Below are 27,592 nucleotides of genomic sequence, written 5' to 3' on the forward strand. Positions count from 1 at the left end.
TGAGATTTTCTGCACACGGATACAAACGCATTTACATGTATGTAACCATTTTATTACCTTCTAAATAGTCTGTAGGGCTTGCAAACTACCCCAACGCTTTTGATGTCGCCAATTTTAGGTTTGTACTGGAATAAGATATTTGCCGTAAGATTTCTAGCGTAAGTGTGAGTTTGAAAGCCTGAGTGTCACTCCAAATGCGTGGCAAAACATACGTTTTTGTTTCACGAGTTGATTTGTATAAAATAACATTACTTAAAAAAAGGAAACTTTGACGGACATGAAATCACCAGTTATCAACGTCCATTTATCCAGCATTTTATAAAATTCTGCGTTTGAAAACTTTTCAGCTGTAGGATTTCAGGACAGAGCAGCCGCTCTCTTGAGAACATTACGGCTTTTTGTTAGAGATCGCCAATGTTATTAACACTAATGACACATTAGCGCAAACAAAAGGGCTGCATAATCCGAATTACATCTTGCTCGGAGGGAAAGGAGTCTCACATTCACTGGTATGGGAATTGGGCAGTTGTGCCTTTTATCACGCACCTTGCCTTATTTAATTAACTGTGTATAGAATTACATAAAATCTGTTTATTTTCAAATTTAATTTGAAATTGCAACACTTCGTCTGAGTGCGTTTAATAGAAAATTGACAAAACGGTTACATATATAGTAAAACTGGTCTAAGTCGCCGTCTTGTAACTCGTCAATGTGCCCATGTCGACGCTCAAGCAAAAGTCCCGATTTTTCCTAATGTTGTTTCCTTTAAAATTCCTTGTGTAACTCGCCGCTTGTAAGTCGTCAAATTCCCTTAGTCGTCACCTAAATCCCGGTCCCGAAGAACACATATGAATGGATTTTCCTACCTGTAAGTCGACACCCCAATCGCTGCATTCCCCCCGCCTGCTTGTCACCACGGCAATGTAGAAACTGGGAATCCCCACCTATCTCACTAGTCGCTCCCTGGTCTTAAGTCTCGCGTGTGTAGTGCGGTGTAGTAGAGGTATGGTGTTCTATTTACTAGTCGGCAAAACGGCGAGATAGACATAAGTCGCCGAAGTGTCGATTTTATGTCGGCAAAACGGCGAGTTATATTTATTAGTCGACAAAACGGCGAAATAGACATAAGTCGCCAAAGTGTCGATTTAGGTGTATCTCGTCAATTCTCTAAGTCGTCACTTTTAAGCTGGTCCCGCGAGTGTCGACTTAGACCGGTTTTACTGTACTATTTAACGATTTAGATTACAAATGAAGCTTTGAATAAAATAAAATTCTTTATTTTTATAAATATTCTGCTGTATAATTAAAATGCTGAATTCTCGCGGTGTTAACGGTATAGTGTAAATCCATATCGTGGCGGTGAATCACACCGGTATGACACCGGTGTACCGCCCATCCCTACTTCATGCAGCCATTTCATTCTAAATCTAACAGGAATTATGATTAATCGGTTTCAGTTTAAAATTAACACCAGCAATAAAATATGAAGCACATACTTGAAACGGATACAGACAGGCCAGTCTTTTATTAGACAACAAACACCCCTGAACCGTTTGCTTAAATAAATTCAGAACAGTACTTGCCAGACATATTGCCTCAAACAGCATCATTATTAAGGGTTACCAGAGATGAAAATTAGCTATTATCCACATATTACCTGTTTCACATTCATTCATTCACTATACAACTCACTGTGCAATACTGCTAGGGCTGCATGAATAATCATTTTTAGATTCCACTCTTATTGCATTTAGATTGTACTCATACCTAGGCTTGGGCGGTATCCAAATTTTGATACCGTCAAAACTCCCTCCTATTTTTTTACCTCGTTATACGGTATTACCGTGAATAATAAACAAATTGTGACGTAAGGCTCAGACAGCGTCACCAAACTGTTGGCTTGTGCCTAAACCATTCAGAAACTGAATACCAAACACTAATACTGAAACAATAACAAAATAATATGCAGAACAATATTAACAACTTTTATTAGCAACAAATAGCAGTTTATAAAAAAGTGCAAATACAACAGTCAAACAGAATTAACATAAACATCCAGAACAGTTTTCGCGGAGACGCGCACACAAGTCAAATTAAATCACACCGCCTGAACAACTTTTAATAACAAAGAAGAGCAGCTTATAAAAAAGTGCAAATAGACCTACAACAGTCAACCAGAGTTGAATTAACATAAACATATCCATATTATAAAAAGTATTGCAAAGCAATAGTCCTAAACAAAAACTTCTTTCCAGTCTTATTTCCAATATTGTTTTTAACGTAAACCAAATAAAAATACCTGAATCAATTAAATAAATCCGTATTTACCGCCTCTCCCTTCTCGTTCGGTCGAAACCCGAAATACTGCCAAACTGCAGAAGTTGTGTTCTTTTTCGAGACCAGGTCACTTGGTGCGCGACTCGCCATCTTTCCCCACCTCTCTATTTCTCATCCACGCTGTCACGTGATGACAACCACGCATACGCATTTTTAGGCATTAAATAAATTGTATTTAATATTTAATCCTTGTCTCCTATATAAGTGCATTGTTTTTATGACGGTATAACGGTATTGAAACTGATACCGTTGTTATTTTTAGATCCCGCGGTATACCATATTACCGCCCAAGCCTACTCATACCCTTATGCAGTTTCACTCTTGACAATTCTGCCATTTGTAATTAGTTGGAAGATCCATTGCAGCAAACCAAGTGCTCCCAGCAAGCTTCATCAACAAATGATAGTGAGATTGGAGAAAAAAAATCAATCAATCCAGGGTTGATAAACATTGAACAAATGAAAGAATGAATTTGATTCTTTTATTCAACATTGTGCTTGTACAGAGAAAGTGGTCACATCCATGTGTGATTTTTGATTTGCAGTAAAAATATTTGCTTAAAAATGTTATAATTAAGAGCAGATGAGGTGTAAGTTTATGTTTAGTACTTCATGCAATTAGAAATGACTTATTTGTTAACAACTGGGACTGAGCCCTTTCAGTTCTGCAAAGGCAGCATGACTGTCCCATTTCAATAAGTATCATACAGTGAAGTCTGAACAAACTATAAAAGATGCTGTCGGAATGACACGAAAGCAGTGTTATCCCCCTGTAGTTGCCACAATCTGGGTGATCACCTTTCCCTTTTCAGATAGGGACCACAAATCCCATTTTCCCAGTCAGTTGGGATGATGCCTGACTCCCAAAGGGAAGCAAAGATTGCCTGCAATGTCAGGAGGACAGCCTTATCACCAGCGAGATTGGGTGGTTCACAGCTGATCAGAGACTCCGCTTCGAGAACCATGGACCCAGAGATGACCAACATCCTAGCTGGAGGGTCACATTTAAACAACAGCTCAAAAGTAGGCAGCCCAGCAGATCACAACTGCAGTGTCATCTGTAAGGACCGTTCCATCACCTGAGAAACAGATTCAGATGTGCGTAAAACCTCGATTCCTCTATAAGCAGGATGTGGGTCACTAGACCACAGATGGCGGGTCACCCGCTCACAGATTCGTCTAACAAAGGCCTCATCTCCCCTCAGAGCCCTCACAGCCTTCCTTATCAGGTCCCAGTACAGACTGGAGTTGCCACCAAGTCATGCGCTGTGACTCCTCTCAAAAATAACCAGGGTGCCCTGAAAGATGAAATACCTCCTTCTGGGAACACCATCAACACAAACACAACCCTCGGCAACCTTCAGCGTCTTATCATGGAAGGTCTCCCACATCACATTAGAGTCAGCAGTCGCACCCAAGTCTGCAATTCCTCACACAAACTGCATGCTTTCATCTCATCAGAAACAGCTTGATCTTGAAGTCTGGCTAAATTCAGCCTCATTCTCCTAGTAGGTGGTAGCCTACTGGATCTAAGCTGAATCTTCAGAGTAGCAACAACAAGTCTGTGGTCAGAATTCACAAACTGGGCACTTCTGTAGACCCTACAGTTCTGCAGGGGCTTCCAGTGTCTGCCCACCAGGGTGTGATCAATCGATCTTCACCACACCACCAGTATTAGAGTACCAAGTCCAATGAAAGAACCAGGATCCAGCAACCCGGAGCCCCTGACCTTTTGCAAAGTCTAGGAACATGGAGCCACTTCCACCCCGGTCTCCAGACCCATAGGGACCGATACAATCCTCATAGCTGTATCTAGATGGATAAATAGCTGTACAACATATCTGAAAAATGTGAAAAATCCTTTAAGAGCAATTTCATAAATTGATAGAAAAAATGCTGTTGATAGACAAAGTAAAGTGTTTCATGTCAAGGCAGCTTTATTGGTTCCATGCAACACAGATATAGACTATTTATTTGTCATTAATTTTAGAAGTTATTTGCGATAATGAATGTGTCCATTCTGAATAGTTATAGCTGCATATATCTGCAAACAGGAAAGGAAACCTTAGGCTTGCCTTTCATTTTGGTCACCTCAGAATATGTGGAAGACGCTGCGGCTGAGGATGATGTGCTTGCACAAATACGCATAGCCAGACAATGCATATTTCGGGTGCTAACAGTTCAAGTGTATGAAAAGATTGTACATCAGGTGGCAACAGAACCAAACAGTACCTTTGCAAAGTTTGCAAATTACAGCAGATTGGCCCACGTTGAATTTTGCAAATACACAAATCAGTACATCACCATGGCTAGTTCCATGTTCAAAGTGCAGTATGTTTAATTATTCTTCACCTGTCATTAGCAGTACGTTTAACTGAGAAGTGTCAGTTAGTTGCTAGGCTGACAGAGAAGACTGCTGTCTCAGAGGGATGCATCTGGGCTTTGCCAGAGATTCAGGAGAGTGTTATAGTTTCAGTGTTAGCGGCTCCGGATATGTCCGCAATAGGTAGGCAGTTTCCCCCAGCTACAGCAGCAGAGTCTTTGCAGCAAGGAGAGTGGGTGATGACTTGGGGTGGGTGATACAGCCACAAAATTATATCATAATATTTCAAGGATCATATTAATGATGATAGAAAAAAATACTAAACAATGTTTTATTGGTGATTTCAGCCTGCAGTGACCATCGTTTATTAGTACAAACAAAATGAAGGGCATTTTCCATCTGTCTTTTCCCAATGAGCTACTGTCATTAATGTCAGACTACCGAAGTGTGAATCTACTGCCACAAGGTGCTAACAAGAGCAGCAACAATATAGTGGAATAGTAGTGACACAGCATGATATACAGCAGGGTTATTCAACTCACGGTCTTCGAGGTCCGAGCACTGCTGGCTTTCCAGCCTTCCTTTACCTGTCAGTCAGGTGTGAAGCCTCTGACCAATCAGAATCAGTAATTATTAAACAACTACCTGGGAGAATTGAAAACACGGCCTGGATTTGAAATCGAGGTCCAGAGTTGAAGAACCCTGATATACATCGACAAAGCACAAGTCAAATGTAAGCTTGCACAAAAGTAGCCTAGCCATGTTTTCCTTGGAAACCTTAAGTATAATATAACTGCTTAACACTATAGTTTAAAAATATCTAAAGTGACTAAACCTTCTAACTCTTCAGAAGCCTGCACAACATTTTCACCTAATAAAACTGACCTCAAATATTGAGCACAAATGTAAACCAACAGCAGCAATCCAAGCAAAATGTGAAAACTGACTCACTTTAAAAATAAACTTAAAAGACCATCAACACTAGGGATGCACCGGTCCAACTTTTTCAGTTCTGATACCAGTACCTGAGTTTTGGGTATTGGCTGATCCCGAGTACCAGTCCGATACCATTGTTTATTTAATAAGCTGTATGTGTCACTATGGGCTCCAGGCCACTAACAAACATAATATACGTGGGGCAACGACAGATAACACATGAGCTAGTCAGTCGAAAATTGTACATTTCTCCATTTGCATGTAAAGGACTTTTGCTAGATCTTGTTTCAACAGATTGCTGGTGTTTCCACCCTTACATGCAAAAGACTTGGGCATTGTCAACATTGAATCTAGTGGAATGTAATTAAACATTTGAATGCTTAGTTCTCTCCGCCACCATCACTAAAAGCAGAGTCTCCATGTGTGTTCTGCACATTGCTCTACGTGAGAGGGAGAGCGAGTGCACTACCCGATCCACCTCCAGCAGAGTGCAAGAGAGATCTTTCTTCTGGATTAAGAATAGCGAAAATGCAGTCAGACAGGTACATTTTGCTGCGATAGCTGTCCTTCCTATATCACAAGCTGTAGCGAGCCCACAAGCATAACATACTTCCTGATTGTTACCCACTTATGTGTTGTTCTACTCCTACTGCAAAGGGTATACACATGTAAAGTGAAAATGCACTATATAAAATAAAATGAAAAAATATGACGTCACAGGCAGAGCATGTGAGCGGAGTGGAGCGGAGCGTGAGCGAGGAGCGGAGTGGGCGAAATTTGGTCAGAGCGCGGAGCGGTTTTTTAATTAAGGCTGGATGTCCAATAGACCAATTAATGGTATGATCAGGATGTTAAAATAAACAAAAAAAAAACTCACCTTTTAGTTCACGGACAACACCTCTGCTCTGACCAAAAGCCACTGAACAAATAATCAGCTCCCAGATGGGTTCGTCACTTTTTGAGGTCCCCCTGAAACATTTCTGTTGTGGTCCCTGCTATTTGCAGCGCGTTTGTGTGTTTGCAGCACGTTTGTGTGTTTGCAGCGCGTTCGTGTGTTTGCAGTGCGTTTCCGTATTTGCAGCGCCTGTGTTGTCAAACTGATGGAGACGTTTTCTTAATTTGTTGTGGGTTTTTTTATGTTTGCATGTGTTTTCTGAAGTTGCAGCATGGTTTTTTTCTGTTTGCATGTGTTTTCTGAAGTTGCAGCTCTCTCGGCCACCGTACGGATTGGTGAATCTCTAGACAAAACTGTTGCCATGCATATTTTTTTTTTTTTAATTGCCATCAAATGAGGTAGAATATCAGTGCTGGAAGCAGTGGCGGAACAACTGCACACAAAACACCGATCGGGCCCCCCCGCACGCGCACACACACGCATATGTATATGCGGTGGCGCTGAAACGAGTTTTAAAGTGTGGGTGCAAGAACACAAAAAACTTAACCAGAGAATTCGACTGTCCCTCACAAAAACTGTAAAGTTTTAGTGGCTAAATTGCGTTTTCTATGCCTTTTCAGAAAGGAGGAGATTTGTTTGGCTATGCCTAGAAAACAACGTTGTTACCAGTGTGGAGACCGTCAGAGTTTTACTAAGGACAAAAATTCCACCTCCAGCTGCCTGCCCATCTCATCCATTTCTGTTGCAAAAATTACAGTGTATTGTCTAAGTGAATAGGGTATAGGTTAATTAGTGTGCACGCACCATCTTTATCATTCTCATAATGTGTCCATGCATCCGGGTATAGCCCATTCAAATGTCATGTAGCCTAACTTTTTATACAATTTAGACAGCACAGAATCATTAACCTACTTTAACGCATTTATTTATACAACCACATATTTCCCACATTTTGACATCAGTGATGCAGTGAAGATACAGTCTCTATTTCTTGACACCAACCCTCCCCATTAATCCGGGCTTGGGACCGGCACTTAGTTGAGCTGGCTTGCTCCCTTAAGTGGCTGGGTTAGGCTAAACTTTAATATATATATTTATAAAAACTACAATAAAACATCCAGAAATATGTAATCTAACAAAACGCAGTTTAAAGAAGGTAGCCTACCTGGCGAAATTACAAACAAACAAATTAAAAGGCCCACGTCATATATTCGGGCTATATCCAACAAAAAGCAGTTTTTAAGAACGTAGCCTACATGGCGAAATTGAACTACTTTCTGGACCAAGTAACGTAACCAGGCATGCACCTTCCTAGTCTTGATGTATGTCGTCAGACGGATGAGGACGTTAGGCAGCCTTTAGATACTACCCATCATGCACTGCATTTTTTTGCAAATTCCTCAAACAGAAAACCATTAAATACAAAAGGAACAGCTTAGTTTGACTTCAAAACATTATTATGTATTATATTTTGTTTGTTGTAGGAACTTTACAGATTTTTTTTTAAATTAAAAATTACACCATACTCCCACCATAATAAGAATGTATACCAAAAATGACAGATATATAAAATCATAAGTCACAACTAAAACATAAATAATACTTTCTAGCTGTCAAGAGCAGGGAAGAAATTATATCAGTTTAACTTTGTGTGTATTTAGTATATAGGAGGGGCCCTTTATGATCCAGCAGAGGCTGGAAGTCACACATTGACTTTCATTTCTTATGTAAACATAAAATGGATACACCATGAAATGAGAAAATACCAGAAGTACATTACTTCGAGGTATTTATTTTCCACTGATGTAAAAACTGGTACCAGTGCCAAATGACATCACAACTTGAGTTGGGGTATTTTGTACTGAATTCTAAAAATGGCTGTAGGAGACCTGGACGATGTGCAATATTAAGACCAACATCATGTGTTATGCACATCCAATTATTATATCGCTACTAAGCTAGATTAAGAGAAAGCATTTTATTACTTTCAATTCTGTATACGGACATTACAGTGCAGGGGGTTAAAATTTCATTATATTATTTTTACTCTCTTACTCTGTCATAGAAATTTTTTTTGAAAAAGCTTTGAAATATTATTATTCTTTATGTCACGTCCAGCTCCATCCGATCCTTGTGTGTGCCACGCCCACCTCGTTACCTCCTGTTTCTGCCTGATTGTTCTCACCTGTTGCTCGTAAAACTCAGTTTGTCTTGTGTATTTAGTCCACGTCTCGGTTAGTTTCCCCCAGATCTGTCATCGTCCATCCCATGTGTGAGTACCAGTCCTGTCTGTTTGCCTGTAATAAACCCTGTTTTCCGTCAGCTTGGCTGCTCTCGCCTCCTTTGCCTGCTCGCCGCTCGCACACGTGACACTTTACCTATAGATACCTATATATGATCTGATATACATTTTAAAATTATAATCATTTTCATCCTTGCTGTTTAAACCACTCGAAGATGGGTTTGTGAGAAATTTAACACATTTTGTTCTTTTATACTTATCACAACAAAATTACATCTCTATATTGACAACTAAATCACAGTGCTAGTACATCACGCTATACTAATACTTTATATTAAACAAAATACTTCTTAAATTTCTTGTCATGCTGTCCTGATCTTTGTTGTATCTGTTCTTCTGAGCAGGTCACAATATACAGCTGTGTTCAAAATAATAGCAGTCCGACATCACAAACCTGATCAATCACCGTTTTTAGTAGAAATTATATTTCTACATGGCAAATTATTTACTAGTAGGTGTAGTGGAGTAATGGAAAACCAACAGACCCAACAGTGATGACATGCATGCTGCTGATTATGTGTAATTGAATAATTACTTGAAAGGGGCATGTTCAAAGTAATAGCAGTGTGAAGTTCAATTAATGAGGTCATTCATTCTCTGAAAAACCAGGTGCCAATTATGGGCCTTATTTAAGTAAGGAAGGCAGCAAATGTAGTACATGCTGGTTATAGTGCATTTCTTTCTGTAGTAAAATGGGTCATTCCAGACATTGTTCAGAAGAAGAGCGTACTTTGATTAAAAAGTTGATTGGAGAGGGGAAAACATATCAAGAAGTGCAGAAAATGATAGGTTGCTCCGCTAAAATGATTGCGAATGCTTTAAAATGGCAACCAAAACCTAAAAGACGTGGGGAAAAAATGAAAAACTACCATTCGAATGGATCAAAGAATAGCCAAAATGGCAAAGACTCAGCCAATGATCATCTCCAGGAAGATCAAAGAAGGTCTAAAGTTACCTGTGAGTACTGTTACAATCAGTTGATGCCTATATGAAGCCAAGCTATTGGCAAGAAGCCCCCGCAAAATCCCATTGTTGAAAAAAAGACGTGCTGAAAAGGTTTCAATTTGCCAAAGAACACATTGACTGGCCTAAAGAGAAATGCCGCAACATTTTGTGGACTGATGGAAGCAAGATTGTTCTTTTTGGGTCTAGTGGCCGCAGAGAGTTTGTCAAATGACCCCCAAACATTGAATTCAAGCCACAGTACACTGTGAAGTTAGTGAAGCATGGTGGTGCAAGCATCATGATACGGGGATGTTTCTCATACTACGGTGGAGGGCCTATTTATCACATACCAGGGATCATGGATCAGTTTGAATACCTCAAAATACTTGAAGAGGTTATGTTGTCTTATGCCGAAGAGGAAATGCCCTTGAAATGGGTGTTTCAACAAGATAATGACCCCAAACACACCAGTAAATGAGAAACTTCTTGGTTCTAGACCAGCAAGATTGATATAATGGAGTGGCCAGTCCAATCCCCGGACCTTAATCCAATAGAAAACTTGTGGGGTGACATCAAAAATGCTGTTTCTGAGGCAAAACCAAGAAATGTAGTCCAATCATCCTGGGCTGGAATACCTGTTCACAGGTGCCAGAAGTTGGTTGACTCCATACAACACAGATGTGCAGCATTTCTCAGAAACAGTGGTTATACAATTAAATATTAGTTCAATGATTCAAAGGAAAGCAAAATCTTAAAACATTTTTCAGTTCATACAGTGAATCTTTGAGTTTGTAAAGAAGAATGTGGACACTGCTATTTTTGAACAGCCGAATATTCCCTTTCCTTCACTTTCTGTAAAGGAATAACACAAATGTGATTAATTTCTCTTCTTGTTTTGATTTGGAATAGAATGTGTAGTGTTCCCGATGCATTTGCTTGTATGGAAATAAAAACTATTATAAGGATTTTCAGCTTTATTCACTTTTTTAGACACTATTATTCTGAACACAACTGTACATTTACTTTGTACATCATTGTTTTCTGAGTTTTCAAGGCAGTGTTCATATTGTGTTTCAGAGGCAGGCTATTTGCATGACTGATTGACAAAGAAATGTACCAAATGTACCAAAGAAGTACCCAGGCTGGTTTGGCATTTTTGGTACTGGAACTCGACCAGAAGTCAATGGAAAAGCGAATGTACCAAAAGTACGGTGCTTATTGTGGTGGAAAAGCGCCCTTTAAGAGTTAACTAGCCATCCAAGCGGCAGACATCACAGTCAGAGCTTTAGATTCTTTGTCAAGAACACCAGATTTAAAACAAATGTTTTCCTTCAATACTGCTAGTTAATTACGAGTAATTTCAAATTATCACAAACCAAAAAGAGTTGTTTATACTCCGTGCAAAGTTTCGACAGCATACCACAGCAGCACTAGCGCTATGCATGGGCACCTGAAGAAGGAACGCATAGGCGCTATTCTTGATGATGGACCGCCAGAAAAGGCAAAACCACCTTAAATGTTGTTTATTCATGTTTATTAAATTGCCATTAATAAAGTATACTTTTTAATATGCTTTGTCCTTATAGCTGCTAGATACACTCATTAAAACCATAAAGTCGTGTGCTTGCTACCTCAGAATCTCCATTGAATAAGTATTTCAGAAAATGTTCAGGCTAGAATCTGAACTTACAGTGATTGATGGTACAAGTGTATGTGTTTGTGTGCGTTGGGCTTGTTGGGACCAGTGTTATTACTGTAAACAAAAATTGAAACAAATACAAAATAATTGAAAATAAAGAAATATAGCTTTAATTTTTATTTACCTCAAAAAAACGTTGGACTTTAAACATCAAAAGGTACCGCCACACCACCATCTTATTTTTACCATGTTTAACCACAATATCTCCTTTCCTATAGAACAGGTGTATACATTGTACTTTTATTAAACAAACTAAATACCCTTATGTTATTTATCTTATTTACACAACAGATTGTCATTTTTGTCTTTTTTGTGTGGACAGAGAGCGCGCGTCGGAAAATATGTTGTGTCAACCGCCTGAAAAACAGACAAAAATATTTGTGTTTTTTATACTGTGTAAACTGTGAGAGGGACTTCTCAACCATGAACAGAGTAATAAATATGTTTCACAATGGGATTTTCTGCTTTAAACTATCACTATTTTAAGCTATCAGCTATCACTGTTAAAGCCTAATAGTTAATGTAAAATGTTAAATAGCTGTTAAAGCCTAATAGTTAATGTTAAACATCCGCAATAGGTTGCAAGACCATCTTGCAGCCTGCATTCAGATCAAAATAAATGGGCTAGACGTTTCTGATTTGTCTTATCAAAAGGCTCTAGAAATGTTCTTCCAGAAGCCCAGAAAGATACACTGCAGTGACAAAAGCTGCACACTTTCTGGATAATTGTCATAAAAAGAAATATTCTGATGTTTAGTTCAGTTGTTATATTGACTGTTGTCAAGAAAAGAAACACATGAACACCAAAAATCCTGTTGGTGTCCGTCATTTGCGAGATTTCAATCTGAATAAGAAAGAGGCATACTGACCACGTGTCTCCTGTAGCAAACCTGTTGTCGCCTAATCTTACACTGTAATTGGTTTTGTGCGTGAAGCATCGTCTGTAAGTAACCTTTATATACTGTTGACATAACAGAAATGAAAGAATGTATGTGACGATGACGCTTTTATAATCTTGTTAAGTGCCTTAATGTTTAGCGATGTTAGCATGTTAATGCCGGGGTTAGTTGCCCTATCCTTTGCCGTGTAGCAGCTACCCTAGTGCCATTAGGATGCTTATAAAGACAAAAGGCTTGTTTTTTTATTTTGCGATGGCTTACGTGTAAAACAAGTTGCACTTTATTCATAAAAATGTATACATTTTGAGTTTATTCAGTATGTACAAGAGAACTATTTACATTTGGATTGCTATTTACATTTTGTTAAATTTCCTCAGTATAACATTGTAATGTATGGTATTTGGAATTAGAATTGATATATATTTCATTGTATTATTTTAGAGTTTCACTCCAAATTCATTAATGCAACTTGGCATCTTATTAAAGCTAAAAAACTAAGATCTTGTCACTTCTGCATTTAATGGAGGGGGTTTAGCTGGCTGTTAAACTGGTGTTGGTACACACCACGAGAACAGCATAAATTATTTAGATTAATTAAACCACTGGTAATATAGTTGACATATTAATCTATAGAAAAATATTCATCAGTTGCAGCCATAAATGCATTGCGTTGCTTTATCACTGATATCGCGATATGACACTTTGTCATCTTGCAAAAATGTATACCAGTGTTATTATGGATGGTATACAGTAAAATCCCGTTATAGTGAACTCGCTTATAATGGAATATCGTCTATAACGGATGAGATCTGCTGGTCCTGGCCGTGCACCTTTAAGAACTTGCAGAAAAAGCATTGGATATAGCTGACTCACATTTCACTTATAAGTGCTGTTATATGGAGCACCCCCAACAGAGCAATGTTCTTCTGAATATGCAACAAAGTCTAAGTTTACACAGCTAGCATAAACAAAGCTTAACCTGTAAGATCTAAACCTACCACAGGAGGTAGGAAGGTGGCTATTCCTACCCACTACTCATACCATCTGACCCAAACCAGACATTCAATGGTGGCTGGGGGGGGCGAACTACACCATACTACATTACGTCCTACATCTCCTGACCCATTAGGCTTAGACCTGGAAATCTCTATCCTGTCACAGCAACATTTAATACTGTCTGACTTTTTAATACATTGGCCAACAGTGACAGACAATTCTCCACATTCCATCACTACTGATATATGGGTTCTATGCCATGGATAACATTCCGGTACTTTGGACCCCTCAGTCACTGCTTGTAATTATATTTTGATTTCAAAACTGGAATGGTATTGTCTATTTGAGGGAAATGGTTGAGGAATCATCAAATCAGTTAATAACATTTTAATATATTTAATAAGTTAATGGACTTTTAATTGTCATGCACAAAACTGAAACATTGTATTTCACAGTAACATTTTGTTTTTCGTGAAGGATGCTCATGTTCATGAGAATGATCAAATAAGTGTAGCAGGATTACTGCCATGCTTTCATTTTCAGAATTATCAGATTTCTGTGGTAACACAATAGGGGTGGGGGGATAGATTGTGTTACAAATTGTGATTCTTCAAGGTGGCAATTTTAAAATCTCTCAGAGTTAAAAAATCAATTTCTAAACAATTTAAACATGAGTTACTGAAATTATGTTGTTCATATTTGGTACGGTACTGCTAATATATCTGCCCAGTTGCACACAGCCTGATTTTGTTAAAGGACTGAGATGTGTGAGATTGGCATGGTGCTATCATGAATGAGTAAGCATGTGCAGAGACTTTTTCTGCACCATATCAATTTAAAGTCTCAACCTGAAAACCTCTATACCTCTTTCCTGAACACTATGAGCAGTTCCTAAACAAACTGAACTATTTACACATTTTAAAACTCCTTCATTGGATTTCACCTCACCCAGTGTTTCACGCTTTCTTTGGCCTGACAGATATGTTCAAATGGCTCACAATTAACTTCAATGCAAACGGAATGTAAACACATTCTTAATGATTTTGAATTTAATTAATGAACAAGAGCTAAACACAAATATAATTAAGATCAAACCAACCACTTGTCCACTGTACCCAACCCCACTAAGCTTCTTAAAGAATCTTTGGGAGTTCTGGCAAGAACTATAATTACAAAGCTGAATGTGTCCCTGTTATCAGGCGAAGTCCCTGACCAACTTAAAGTAGCAGTAATCAGGCCACTACTGAAGAAGCCAAGTTTGGATCCACAGGAGCTCAGAAATTACAGACCTATCTCTAAAGTATCATTTTTGTCAAAAGTTCTGATGAAGATAGTTGCTACTCATACTTGGAGACACACAACATACTGGATTGTTTCCAGTTGGGTTTCCACCCAGGACACAGCACTAAAACATCCATCCATCCATCCATCCATTAACTACCGCTTCTCTAGGGTTCGGGTCGCGGGGGTAGTAGCTTCAGTAGAGATACCCAGACTTCCCTCTTCCCAGCTACCCCTACCAGCTCCTCGGGGAGGATGCCGAGGCGTTCCAAGGCCAGCCGAGAGATATAATCACTCCAGCGTGTCCTGGGTCTGCCCCTGGACCTCCTCCCTGTAGGACATGCATGGAACACCTCTCTGGATAGCCGCATCCGCACCAGATGTCCAAACCACCTCAACTGGCTCCTTTCGACGTGGAGAAGCAGCGGTTCTACTCTGAGACTCTCCCGGATATCTGAACTTCTCACCCTATCCCTAAGGGAGAGCCCAGACACCCTGCGGAGAAACGTCATTTCGGCCGCCTGTATTCAAAATCTCATTCTTTCGGCCATTACCCATAGCTCATGACCATAGGTGAGGGTAGGGACGAAGATGGACCAATAGATCGAGAGCTTTGCTTTCTGGCTCAGTTCTTTCTTAGCCAGGACAAACCGGTTAAGCACCTGCAAAACTGTAGACGCCGCTCCTATTTGTCTGTCCAGCTCCCAATCTCGCCTACCGTCACTCCCTCAGACTCCAAGATACTTGAACTCCTCCAGTTGAGGCAGTACCTGTTCCCTGACCTGAAGAGGGCAATCCACCCGTTTTTGGCTGAGAACCATGGTCTTGGACTTGGAGGTGCTAATCCTCATCCCCGCCGCTTCGCACTCGGCTGTGAACCCCCCAGAGCACACAGCCTTGACTAAAGTTGTAAACGACATAAGAATGGCAACTGATGACAGAGCGACTGTACTAATGCTTCTGGACCTTAGTGCTGCTTTTGACACAGTTGAGGAGTGGAATAATTTTTCCACACTGCAAGTGTAACACTTTCCTTAGGTTTCATGTGTTTCATGTGTGTCATTTGTGGGCATGTATGCAGTCACCTTGGGCCACTCCTGATTGGTGAGCATGACTGGCACGGGAGGAGCACGACACTTCTGATTGGTGAGAATGACTATTATACAAGAAGTATGGTATGAAATTGTAAAACTATTATTGCCCGAGTCAGACATGTTGTATAATGCATATCCTAAAATTGCAGCATTTGTGATTTGCTAATGCCGTCATCTCAAATCCTGATTTCTATTTGAAATCGATAATTCGTTCAGCCCTACTGAAACTGAAAGACACACAACAAATACATACCACTGTAGCCTTTGTCTAATTGCAGACCAGAAGTGCTCTCCAAGTGCTCACCGGCGTGTGGATGTGTGTGTGGATGGGTGAATGTGAGGCATAAATTGTAAAGCGCTTTGAGTACTCGTAAGAGTACAAAAGCGCTATATAAATGCAGTCCATTTACCATTTAAAAATTGCGATGTTCATCGAACTGACAAACATATTTGCATATCAACGATTCGGGTGGTCACTGCCAATTCCTACCCCTAGTTCACAATGTAAATTAAAGAGGCATTTATCAAGTTTTATTTTTGCCAAAATCATTGACGGTGTAACCCAGTGGTTCCCAAACTGGGGGGCGCGCCCCCTGAGGGGGTGCAGAGGTATTGCACGAGGGCCACACCAATGGAATAGCCTCAGAGGCAAAATAATCTCTTCACAGACTGGACGATTAAACAAATAAAGCAGCACAACATTACAGTAACTAACAATATATAAACCACTACCTTATGTGTACTGTTAGAGCATTTATGTAATTTATTTAAACTTTATTTTACCATGTAAATTAACTGAAAACCAGTTCTCACTGCTTTACGTGATATTCGAGAGAAATAGCAAATAACGCATCATACAAACGTCACGTTCTTCAGCCAATAAGGGCAAAGTTGTGTCATCACGGAGGCTGTTCCAGTTTGTTCAGCCGGCTGAGAGGTCTAAAGTCGTCTTGCTCTTGCAAGGTTTTTGTACCATGTGACATGGTGACGCGTGACAACGTTTTGCAGCGCTGGACAAAAAAATCTAAACATATCATGAAAAACGAGGTTTAAAATTTTCTACATGAAGTGCAGGGAGACTATCAATTAATGGGTATGAGTTAGTGTTGTTTTGTGCTATAGTATAGGCTGAAACCCGCGGTTATCATTAAAAACAAAATGCGGTAATCGTAAAACAAACTTTAATTTGTGTACGCCAATGAATATTAACAGGAACGTTAAATCTGAATTTCATCCATCCATCCATTTTCTCCCGCTTATCCGAGGTCGGGTCGCGGGGGCAGCAGTCTCAGCAGGGAAACCCAGACTTCCCTCTCCCCGGCCACTTCCTCCAGCTCCTCTGGGGGAATCCCGAGGCGTTCCCAGGCCAGCCGAGAGACATAGTCCCTCCAGCGTGTCCTGGGTCTTCCCCGGGGCCTCCTCCCAGTGGGACATGCCCGGAACACCTCACCAGGGAGGCGCCCAGGAGGCATCCTAATCAGATGCCCGAGCCACCTCATCTGACTCCTCTCAATGCGGAGGAGCAGCGGCTCTACTCTGAGTCCCTCCCGAATGACCGAGCTCCTCACCCTATCTCTAAGGGAGAGCCCAGCCACCCTGCGGAGGAAACTCATTTCGGCCGCTTGCACCCGCGATCTCGTTCTTTCGGTCACTACCCACAGCTCGTGACCATAGGTGAGGGTAGGAACGTAGATCGACTGGTAAATCGAGAGCTTCGCCTTTTGGCTCAGCTCCTTCTTCACCATGACAGACCGATGCAGCGCCCGCATCACTGCGGACGCCGCACCGATCCGCCTGTCGACCTCCCGCTCCATCGTCCCCCCACTCGTGAACAAGACCCCGAGATATTTAAACTCCTCCACTTGGGGAAGGATCCCATCCCCGACCCGGAGAGAGCATTCTACCCTTTTCCGGCTGAGGACCATGGTCTCGGATTTGGAGGTGCTGATTCTCATCCCAGCCGCTTCACACTCGGCTGCGAACTGTCCCAGCGAGAGCCGAAGGTCACGGTCTGATGAGGCCAACAGGACCACATCATCTGCAAAAAGCAGAGACCTAATCCTGAGGTCACCAAACCTGACACCCTCAACGCCCTGGCTGCGCCTAGAAATTCTGTCCATAAAAGTTATGAACAGAATCGGTGACAAAGGACAGCCCTGACGGAGTCCAACCCTCACCGGAAACAAGTCCGACTTATTGCCGCTCATGCGGACCAGACTCTGGCACCGGTCATACAGGGACCGAACAGCCCTTAAAAGGAAGCCCGGCACCCCATACTCCCGGAGCACCCCCCACAGGACTGCCCGAGGGACACGGTCGAATGCCTTCTCCAAGTCCACAAAACACATGTAGACTGGTTGGGCAAACTCCCATGAACCCTCCAGAACCCTGCGGAGAGTATAGAGCTGGTCCACTGTTCCACGGCCGGGGCGAAAACCACACTGCTCCTCCTGAATCCGAGGTTCGACAATCCGGCGGACCCTCCTCTCCAGAACCCCCGAATAGACCTTACCAGGGAGGCTGAGGAGTGTGATCCCCCTATAGTTGGAGCACACCCTCTGGTCCCCTTTCTTGAAGAGGGGGACCACCACCCCGGTCTGCCAGTCCAGAGGCACTGCCCCCGATGTCCACGCGATGCTGCAGATGCGTGTCAACCAAGACTGCCCTACAGCATCCAGAGCCTTCAGGAACTCTGGGCGGATCTCATCCACCCCCGGGGCTCGGCCACCGAGGAGCTTTTTAACCACCTCAGCGACCTCCGCCCCCGAGATAGGGGAGTCCACAGCCAAGTCCCCATACTCTGCTTCCACATCGGAAGGCGTGTCGGTGGGATTGAGGAGGTCTTCGAAGTATTCCTTCCACCGACCCAAAACGTCCCGGGTTGAGGTCAGCAGCACCCCATCCCCACCATAAACAGTGTTGATGTTGCACCGCTTTCCCACCCGGAGCCGCCGGATGGTGGACCAGAATCGCCTCGAAGCCGTCCGGAAGTCGTTTTCCATGGCCTCACCAAACTCCTCCCAAACCCGAGTTTTTGCCTCAGCGACCGCCGAAGCCGCATCCCGCTTGGCCTGCCGGTACCCGTCAGCTGCCTCTGGAGTCCCACAGGCTAAATAGGCCCGATAGGACTCCTTCTTCAGCTTGACGGCATCCCTCACCACTGGTGTCCACCAGCGGGTTCGCGGATTGCCGCCGCGACAGGCACCGACTACCTTACGGCCACAGCTCCGGTCAGCCGCCTCCACAATGGAGGCACGGAACATGGCCCATTCGGACTCAATGTCCCCCGCCTCCCCCGGGACATGGGAAAAATTCTGCCGGAGGTAGGAGTTGAAACTCCTCCTGACAGGGGATTCAGCCAGACGTTCCCAGCAGACCCTCACTATACGCTTGGGCCTGCCAGGCCTGGCCGGCTTCCTCCCCCACCAGCGGAGCCAACCCACCACCAGGTAGTGATCAGTTGACAGCTCCGCCCCTCTCTTCACCCGAGTGTCCAAGACATGCGGCCGCAAGTCCGACGACACGACTACAAAGTCGATCATCGAACTGCGGCCTAGGGTGTCCTGGTGCCAAGTGCACATATGAACACCCTTATGCCTGAACATGGTGTTCATTATGGACAATCCGTGGCGAGCGCAGAAGTCCAACAACAGAACACCACTCGGGTTCAGATCGGGGGGGCCGTTCCTCCCAATCACGCCACTCCAGGTCTCACTGTCATTGCCCACGTGAGCATTGAAGTCCCCTAGCAGAACAAGAGAGTCCCCAGAAGGAATGCTCTCCAACACCCCTTCCAGAGACTCTAAAAAGGGTGGGTACTCTGAACTGCCGCTCGGCGCATAAGCGCAAACAACAGTCAGAACCCGTCCCCCCACCCGAAGGCGAAGGGAGGCTACCCTCTTGTCCACCGCGGTAAACCCCAATGTACAGGCGCCCAGCCAGGGGGCAATAAGTATGCCCACCCCCGCTCGGCGCCTCTCCCCGCAGGCAACTCCAGAGTGGAAAAGGGTCCAACCCCCTTCAAGGAGACTGGTTCCAGAGCCCAAGCCGTGCGTCGAGGTGAGCCCGACTATATCTAGCCGGAATTTCACAACCTCGCGCACCAGCTCAGGCTCCTTCCCCATCAGAGAGGTGACATTCCATGTCCCAAGAGCTAGCTTCTGCAGCCGAGGATCGGACCGCCAAGGTCCCCGCCTTTGGCCACTGCCCAGCTCACAATGCACCCGACCCCTATGGCCCCTCCTACGGGTGGTGAGCCCATTGGAAGGGGGACCCACGTGCCTTGTTCGGGCTGTGCCCGACCAGGCCCCATGGGTATAGGCCTGGCCACCAGGCGCTCGCCATCGAGCCCCAACCCCAGGCCTGGCTCCAGGGGGGGGCCCCGGTGACCCGCGTCCGGGCAAGGGAAAACGTGTTTCCAAAATCTTTTCCATCATATGGGGTCTTTTGAGCCGAACTTTGTCTGGAGCCGAATAAATCTGAATTTGCATAATTTCAAACTTATGCTGGACTGTTATTTTTAATTGATTGCTCTTTTTTCTCCCACAGTGGTGAAATAGCACCATTTGTATTTTGTAATTGCATATGTTTCGCTCAATTAGAAAAGGGAGTTGTATTTCAAATAAAGTTTGAATCTGAACCTATGTAGTTTGAATGGGGGGGGGGGGGGGGCTCAATAATGTTCCTATCTAGAAAAGGGGGGCCCTGCAGAGAAAGTTTGGGAACCACTGGTGTAACACCACTATTCTTGCTTTATGAATTAATTACACCTCTTGCATGGTTGGCGTGACCACGCTGACGAGAGGAGAATATGCACAACCCAAAAGCATGTAATTTTTTTCTACTTAGGGGCTTATTCTACCATTCGGCACCTATCTGAATAAGCACAGGGTAGGAGGCCAGGACACCTTGGATGGCAGTCACACAATCAAACCTTTACACTCATTTTACTTTCCTCCCTGCTTGGACTCTCTTTGCCTGCATGTGTCTATATCTTTAGCTTCAGTTTTTTGAGTTTATCCATTTACTATAAGTACACAACTTGGATTCTTAGGCCAATGGACCTGCACACCAGCTTTGTTAGTCCTTTATCATGTATATCAAACCTGAATGTCTTCTCACTGCTTTGCAATGTTAACAACTAGGGGTGCTCCGATCAGGATTTTTGGGGCCGATCACCGATCACTAGAAGCTGTATCGTCCAATACCGATCACCGATTACAGGGTCTACTTGAAGCCTTATCATGTAGCATTATTTATTAAACTATATCTAACAACAATGTAAACTAAGTATTGAAATTACAAGAAGAGGAATATCATGAATTGACAACTGTATATATTGGCAAGCAACATGTGCAACACGTCAACTTAAAACATAGCAGCCTGTGCTTGGTTACTAATTAGGAACAGCTTAGAGCTTGACAAATACAACTTTCCTGTAGATTGTATAAAATTTAACAAAATAACATACAGAACAAACAGAGTCTTTGACTTTGGCTTTAGAGTAGTTTAACTTTAGGCTAAAAACTGCAACAGAATAGGCTATAGTCAAAATTTTGTTTCAAGTCAGTTTTCCAAAGTAAGCACTCAGTTTTTCTAATTTACTTTAAGGACCACAGGTAATAAGTTGCACAACAAAAATAAATAATAATAAAAAAACTACAAATACCTCATATACATCTCTATATCTGTTTCTATCCGTCTGCAACTTTAATTCACTTCTCAGGGCAGGCCTAACAGGCCATTGCAAGTTCACATCTCTTGGGATGTCAAGAAGAAAGGCAGTTAACTAATAGAACCAAAACTGCACTATCATGAATCAATGATAAATTCTGAAGTAGTTTTTTTCGGAGAAGCTCAGGCAGATTTTGTGGGTATTTAGAGAGGTAGAGAGAGGGGCAGAGAGCAAGAGTGAGTTAGAGAATGAGAAAGGGTGGATAAAGATTTGTAGTTTACTTCTTAAGCATCAAGGGCAGATTTTTCTTAATAAATCTCCACTTTTTTGCCTGAGCGCTTCTCATCTATAATATTTCCTGCTGTGCTAAAAAGTCGCTCACTATCAACACCTGTGCATGGGGCACAGAGGTAGATTCCTGCTGCTTGTGCGAGAGAATGAAAGCAGCTTTTATTGTTATGCCAAAAAAACAAGAGGCATATGAATTATTTTATCTGATATTTCTTTATGCTTCTTACTGTCCTTGCAGTAGGGTTGCTGTCTTTGAAACGTCTCTGTTACCGACGGCTGAGTGAGTGGCGCGCGAGTTGCTGAACTCTCCCGCTCTCTCTTAGTGCTAGCCAACTTTGAAAACTGCTCATGTTCCTTTACGTGACTAACCTTCAAATGTCTGATGAGGTTCGTGGTGTTAAAATGCTTTGGGTGCTTCCCGCCTCGTGGAATTGGCTTGTGTATACAGGTTGCAGATTGCTAATGTGTTGTCTTTTTTACACAACACGTAGAATTGCCAGACCGGTGAAGCCATTTTAGCAGCATGCAAACAAATTGTCTCGCGAGTTTTGCATCATCTGATCGGCTTTTCTATATCGGCAATTTTAGAGACTGCTGATCAAACTTCCCAAAGCAATTATCGGCCGATTATGATCGGCGACCGATCAATCGGAGCACCCCTACTAACAACTGCATTTTCATTTACTTTTAATGTGAAGTACTTCCATACAGCTGTGGCTTTTACTTTTTATTTGAATAAGCATCCACCATGAGCAATCTTCCTTTTGCTGTATTGCCAAAGGCGTTTAAAAAAAAGAGCAATCGAGTTTAAATCCAGTAATTGTGACAGCTCCAATTACATTTGTTTGTGCTGTCAGACTCCCATATCACACAGCATCCTGGAGTGCCAGTATCCAGCAGGTGGTCTATCCTACCTGATGAGTTCCTATCTACCCAAGATCAGGTGTGGTTCATCAGAGACCAGCCAAGAAAGAAAACCTGCCAGGATAGAAAACTGTCAGAATATTGGCACTTCAGGATCAGGGTTGCCTACCCCTGTCATAGAGTAATTGAAATTGAATCAGTGGCAGCAATGTACAAAATTCTCTGCTATGATAATGTTATTTTGTTGATGCTCTGTATCTCATTTAACATCCACTCTGACCAAACCACTATGGAGAACAGCCCATGGGAAACACATGAAGGCAATACAAACTGCCCAAATCCAACAGTACTGGGATTTCAGGAATTTTAATTTCACCAAGCTCCAGGTCAGGAACATCTGCTTCTCCTGTCCACAAGAATGGTGTAGAATTTCTAAGGCATAATACCAGCCTTCCAAATTCGACAGAAAATTCCTGAGAACCCACCCTGCCTAAAAATACCCCCACCCTCTGTTCCAAGCTATTTTAGTTTCACTTTTCAGAGTATACACCATCACATGTGCAATCAACACAGCAAAGCTAGAAAACTAAAAATGATGTGGTGGAAGGCAAGTTGTTTCTCATTAAAAATTAAACTATGATGTGGACAGGAAAAAACTGGAGACAGTCAAGCCTGCAAATTAAAACTTATCAAACTGGATGCAGAGAAGCACAACATGCGGAGGATCTTGAAATGAATGCATAGATGTATCGGGAGCCAGTGCAGCTGCTGCAGGACAGGGGTGATATGATATATAAAGGGGGTTTTATTAATAATACAAGCAGCATAATTTTGAAGTAATGGAAGCTTATGGAGGGATTTGTTGGTCAGACCAAACAGAAGGGAATTACAGTAGTCCAGTTTTGAAGTGGTATGGGGGGTGAGGGAAGGATGGAGACAATTAATATTGCCAAGATGGAAATATGCAGACCGAGTGATATTGTTAATATGAGATGTAAAGGATAATGTGAAATCAAGGACAACATCCAGACTCTTAACCTGAGGGGAGACACAAGAGTTATCGATTGTGATTGAAAAAATGACAGCTTAAGAAATTGTTGATTTGGTACCAATTAGAAGAAATTCTGTTTTTTCACTGTTAAGTTTGAGGAAATTAGAAGAAAACCAAGATTTTAACTCATTAATGAAATCAATAAGGGAGGAGGGTGGGAGGGTGGAATTGGGTTTACTAGAAAGATGGGGACAGAGCCCTGGGGCACACCAGTGGTAACTGGAGAGGGCTGGGATGTAAATTATTTAAGTTGAACAAATTGAGTGCGGCCTGAGAGATAAGATTTAAACCAGTTTAAAGGAGTGTGAGTTAGAAATTAATCTATTGAGAAGAACGGAATGAGATATAGTGTCAAAGGCAGAACTCAGATCAAGTAGAATTGAAATGGTAAGTAAACCGGAGTCAGCTGCCATGAGGAGAACATTGGTGATTTTGATAAGGGCAGTTTTAGTGCTATGTAGGTGGCGGAAACCAGACTGGAATTGTTTGCATAGGTTATTTTGAGTTAGGTATGAGTTGATTTGTGAAGCAACTATTTATTCAAAAATTTCGGAGAGGTAAATTAGAAATAGAGCGGATATTATTAAAGTTGTTAGGATCAAGACATGTTTTTTTCAAAATTGGGGTGATGGCAGTGGTTTTAACAGAGATAGGAACAATTCCAGTGTTAAGTGAAGAGTGAATAATAGCAGAGATGAGGGGAAGCAGAGAGGGGAGGCAGGCTTTAATCAGAACAGTAGGGAGGGGATCTAACTGACAGGTAGAAGTTTTTGACTTAAAGATAAGGTTTGAGATGAGCAAGTCATTGGGAAGCTGGAAAGCAGAAAATGTAACGGGTTGATATCAGAGGAGGTACTGGGGGAGTTGTTTGAGCCCAAATGCTGGTGGATCTTATGTATTTTCTCATTAAAAAATGACATTAAGGAAAAATGATCAGTTATAGACAATACAATACATCAGCTGTACAATTGAAAGGGATAAGACCGGAGCAACAAACTAAATCCAAAATGTGACCTTTTCCATGAGTAGGAAAATTAATATGCTGCTGAAAACCAAAACTCTCCAACCAGATGCAAATTCTTTAGTGAGAGAATGATTGACATTGTCCATGTGTATATTAAAATCACCCAGCAGTACTGTATTGGGTGAAAGAGAAGATAAGTACGCAAGAAAATCAGTGAAGTAATTTATAAAGTCCGAGTTGGATTTAGGGGGGCGGTAGACAGAGGCAATAATGGTGGGAATAGGTCCAGAAATTTCACACATAGTTGATTCAAAGGAGTTGTAGGCAGGAACAGTCATAGGCTGGACTTTCCACTTCTCATGATAGATTATCACGAGACCTCCTCCACGCCAGAGCCACGAGGTTGAGAGATGTAAACAAACCCCGGAGGAGTAGCCTCTTTGAGTAGTTGCCAAGTCTCAGTCAAACATACAAGATCTAACTTACGGTCGATGAGGAGATCCTGGATGAGATGCCCCTTGCTCATAAGTGAGCAGATGTTTAATAATCCGAAGTTGACAGGGATGTTGTCATGGTTATCAGAATTGTTAGCCGACCTGAGGTGCGTTTCTTGAAACCATCGTTGCTAACTATGTTAGCAACTTCCGTCATTCGAACTATGTAAGTACGACGCAGGTGTTTCCCGAAACCATAGTTCAAACTACATAGGTAACGATACTGCGGACTTACGTAGTACGATGCATTGTTAAACGACGCAGGTGTTTCCCGAAACCATAGTTCGAACGAACGTTCGTAAACACTGTCGTTAAGTTGTGTAGTTTATTCTAATAAAGAATAATTTAGCCTTACGATCACATATAATGTTAAGTTGTTTGAAAATGTAGTTTGAAACGTAATTGTTGTGTGGGTCTCTGGTCATAAGTACGGTGATGCTACGTTCACACCGCGAGCGTCAAAGACGCCAGCCGTCGCTCCCGCCGCCCTGAACGCCGGAGAACGCCGGAGACGTTCTCTGATGTCATAGAGTGGGCGGGGACAAGGCCACTCAGAATGCCAGGCTCTGAGAACTTTTTAAAGGGGCCGCAAAACAAACAAACGTGTAGCTTATATCTTTGCGCCGACTCCTGATAGGACATAATTTGTCAAATAAATATTGTTGTGAGCCAGTTATTTGCATTCCCGCTTAAAATCAAGCGTTCTGGAGGGAAAATGTTACCTATAAATAGTGTAGCGCTTCTTTTCAAATTTACCTTCTCACAATGGATGATCGCCAAGTAGTTGCTTGTGCTTTATGTTTCTTTAGTTAACATAAATAGTACTTAAAATGTACCACGACAGTTCTACTAAAACACATAATTATGTTTTGACAAACACTAATGCTATAAATAGGTATAACATTACCGACAATTTGCACTGTTTTCTCTGCTATGGCGCCTAAATTACTACTGATCAAAAAAATATATTATGCACTTCACCATCTCACCTGGAACACCGATTGTTTCGGACACTCTGGTCCATGCCTCATTTTTTTTTATTTATGTCCCTGTATGCAAACAGAGACACATCATATATAACTGGGTACCCGGCCACAGCAATAATAAGTCTCTCCTCCATTGTGCCTAGGAACGGTTGGGTCGGAACAAAAGTTTACAAGCTTATGTTCTGCGGCGCTATCTTTAGTGGAGCATCTCTACATTCCCACTGGTTGCCGCCCAACCGCGTCACAGCTCATTACCATAAAGTTGACTGGGATTCAACTTCTGTCTGACGCTCCCGCCGCCCAGGTCGCGACGCGCCGCTCCTCGACGCCTCTCGACGCTCCCTCCCATAGAGAATGAATGACTTCCGGTCGCTTTGACGCTCTCGCCACTCGCAGTGTGAACGTAGCATAACTGTCTAGTGAGCAATATGGACAAATCTCAGACTGCAAAGTATTGATTAGCATAGGGGTGGCTAATTTTATCCAGAAAGGGCCGTTAGGCACAAAGCTTTTTGCTGCAACTCCGTGCTTAGAGCAAAACGTAGAGGACCGATCGACAAAAAAACCTGCAAACACACCGGCCCTTTCTGAATAAGACTGCCCAACCCTGTAGTGGTATATGCAGTTAGTGTGTATTGCTTGGTAAAGGATGGTACACTTAACATAAAGGGAAAAAACGAGAAATAATAATACACAAAAAAACATTAATAAAATAAAAAAATAAAAAAAACAACAACAATAATAATAATAATAAATCATTATCCCTTGTATGTGTATACATGTGTGTATTTGTAGCCCTATGCAGACCATTGGGTGCATTGGGTGTTTCTTCATTATACACATAACTTAAGAGGGACAACAGTAGCCTTAGAAAAGAGTACAGCATTTTGATGAAGTACTCCTTATTCACTGAGCACCTTGTTGAATCAATGCCACGTAGAATTAAGGCAGTTCTGAAGGCGAAAGGGGGTCAAACACCGTATTAGTATGGTGTTCCTAATAATTCTTTAGGTGAGTGTATGTATATGTGTGTATATATATGTGTATGTGTGTATATATATGTATATGTGTATATATATGTATATGTGTATATGTGTATATATGTGGCGAGAGGAAAAAGGCAGGAGGCAGATGTTTAGTCCGTGAAAGGGACGATGCATTTTTTATTAACAACCAAACAAACAAGAGAGAGCAAGATCCGGTTGCCGCCAAGATAACCAAAAACACCAACCGGAAGTTGAACAAGCCTTCAGAATAAGAGCACATCTGCCCTGAGAATTCTGATTGCTTATGAACCCGCTACATATATATACACTCACCTAAAGAATTATTAGGAACACCATACTAATACGGTGTTTGACCCCCTTTCGTCTTCAGAACTGCCTTAATTCTACGTGGCATTGATTCAACAAGGTGCTGAAAGCATTCTTTAGAAATGTTGGCCCATATTGATAGGATAGCATCTTGCAATTGATGTAGATTTGTGGGATGCACATCCAGGGCACGAAGCTCCCGTTCCGCCACATCCCAAAGATGCTCTATTGGGTTGAGATCTGGTGACT

The 27,592-nt window shown here is 42.2% G+C and overlaps 1 protein-coding gene across 3 annotated transcripts in view; it reads right to left on the reverse strand.

The window, feature by feature from the left end:
• Positions 1-27,592, reverse strand: part of LOC111842482 (uncharacterized) — a 112,853-nt gene that overhangs the window by 60,678 nt on the left and 24,583 nt on the right. Inside the window, exon 1 of one of the 3 annotated variants that reach the window (XM_072700002.1) lies at positions 867-1,067. The exons of the other annotated variants lie outside the window; for them this stretch is intronic. Within the exon in view, the coding sequence (XP_072556103.1) occupies positions 867-894 (28 nt within the window). The 5' untranslated portion in view covers positions 895-1,067. Of the gene's footprint in view, positions 1-866; positions 1,068-27,592 lie in introns of those variants that run through there. 3 annotated transcript variants of the gene reach the window in all.

The sequence above is a fragment of the Paramormyrops kingsleyae genome, chromosome 15, assembly GCF_048594095.1.
Source record: "Paramormyrops kingsleyae isolate MSU_618 chromosome 15, PKINGS_0.4, whole genome shotgun sequence".
NCBI classification, from domain to species: Eukaryota; Metazoa; Chordata; class Actinopteri; order Osteoglossiformes; family Mormyridae; genus Paramormyrops; species Paramormyrops kingsleyae.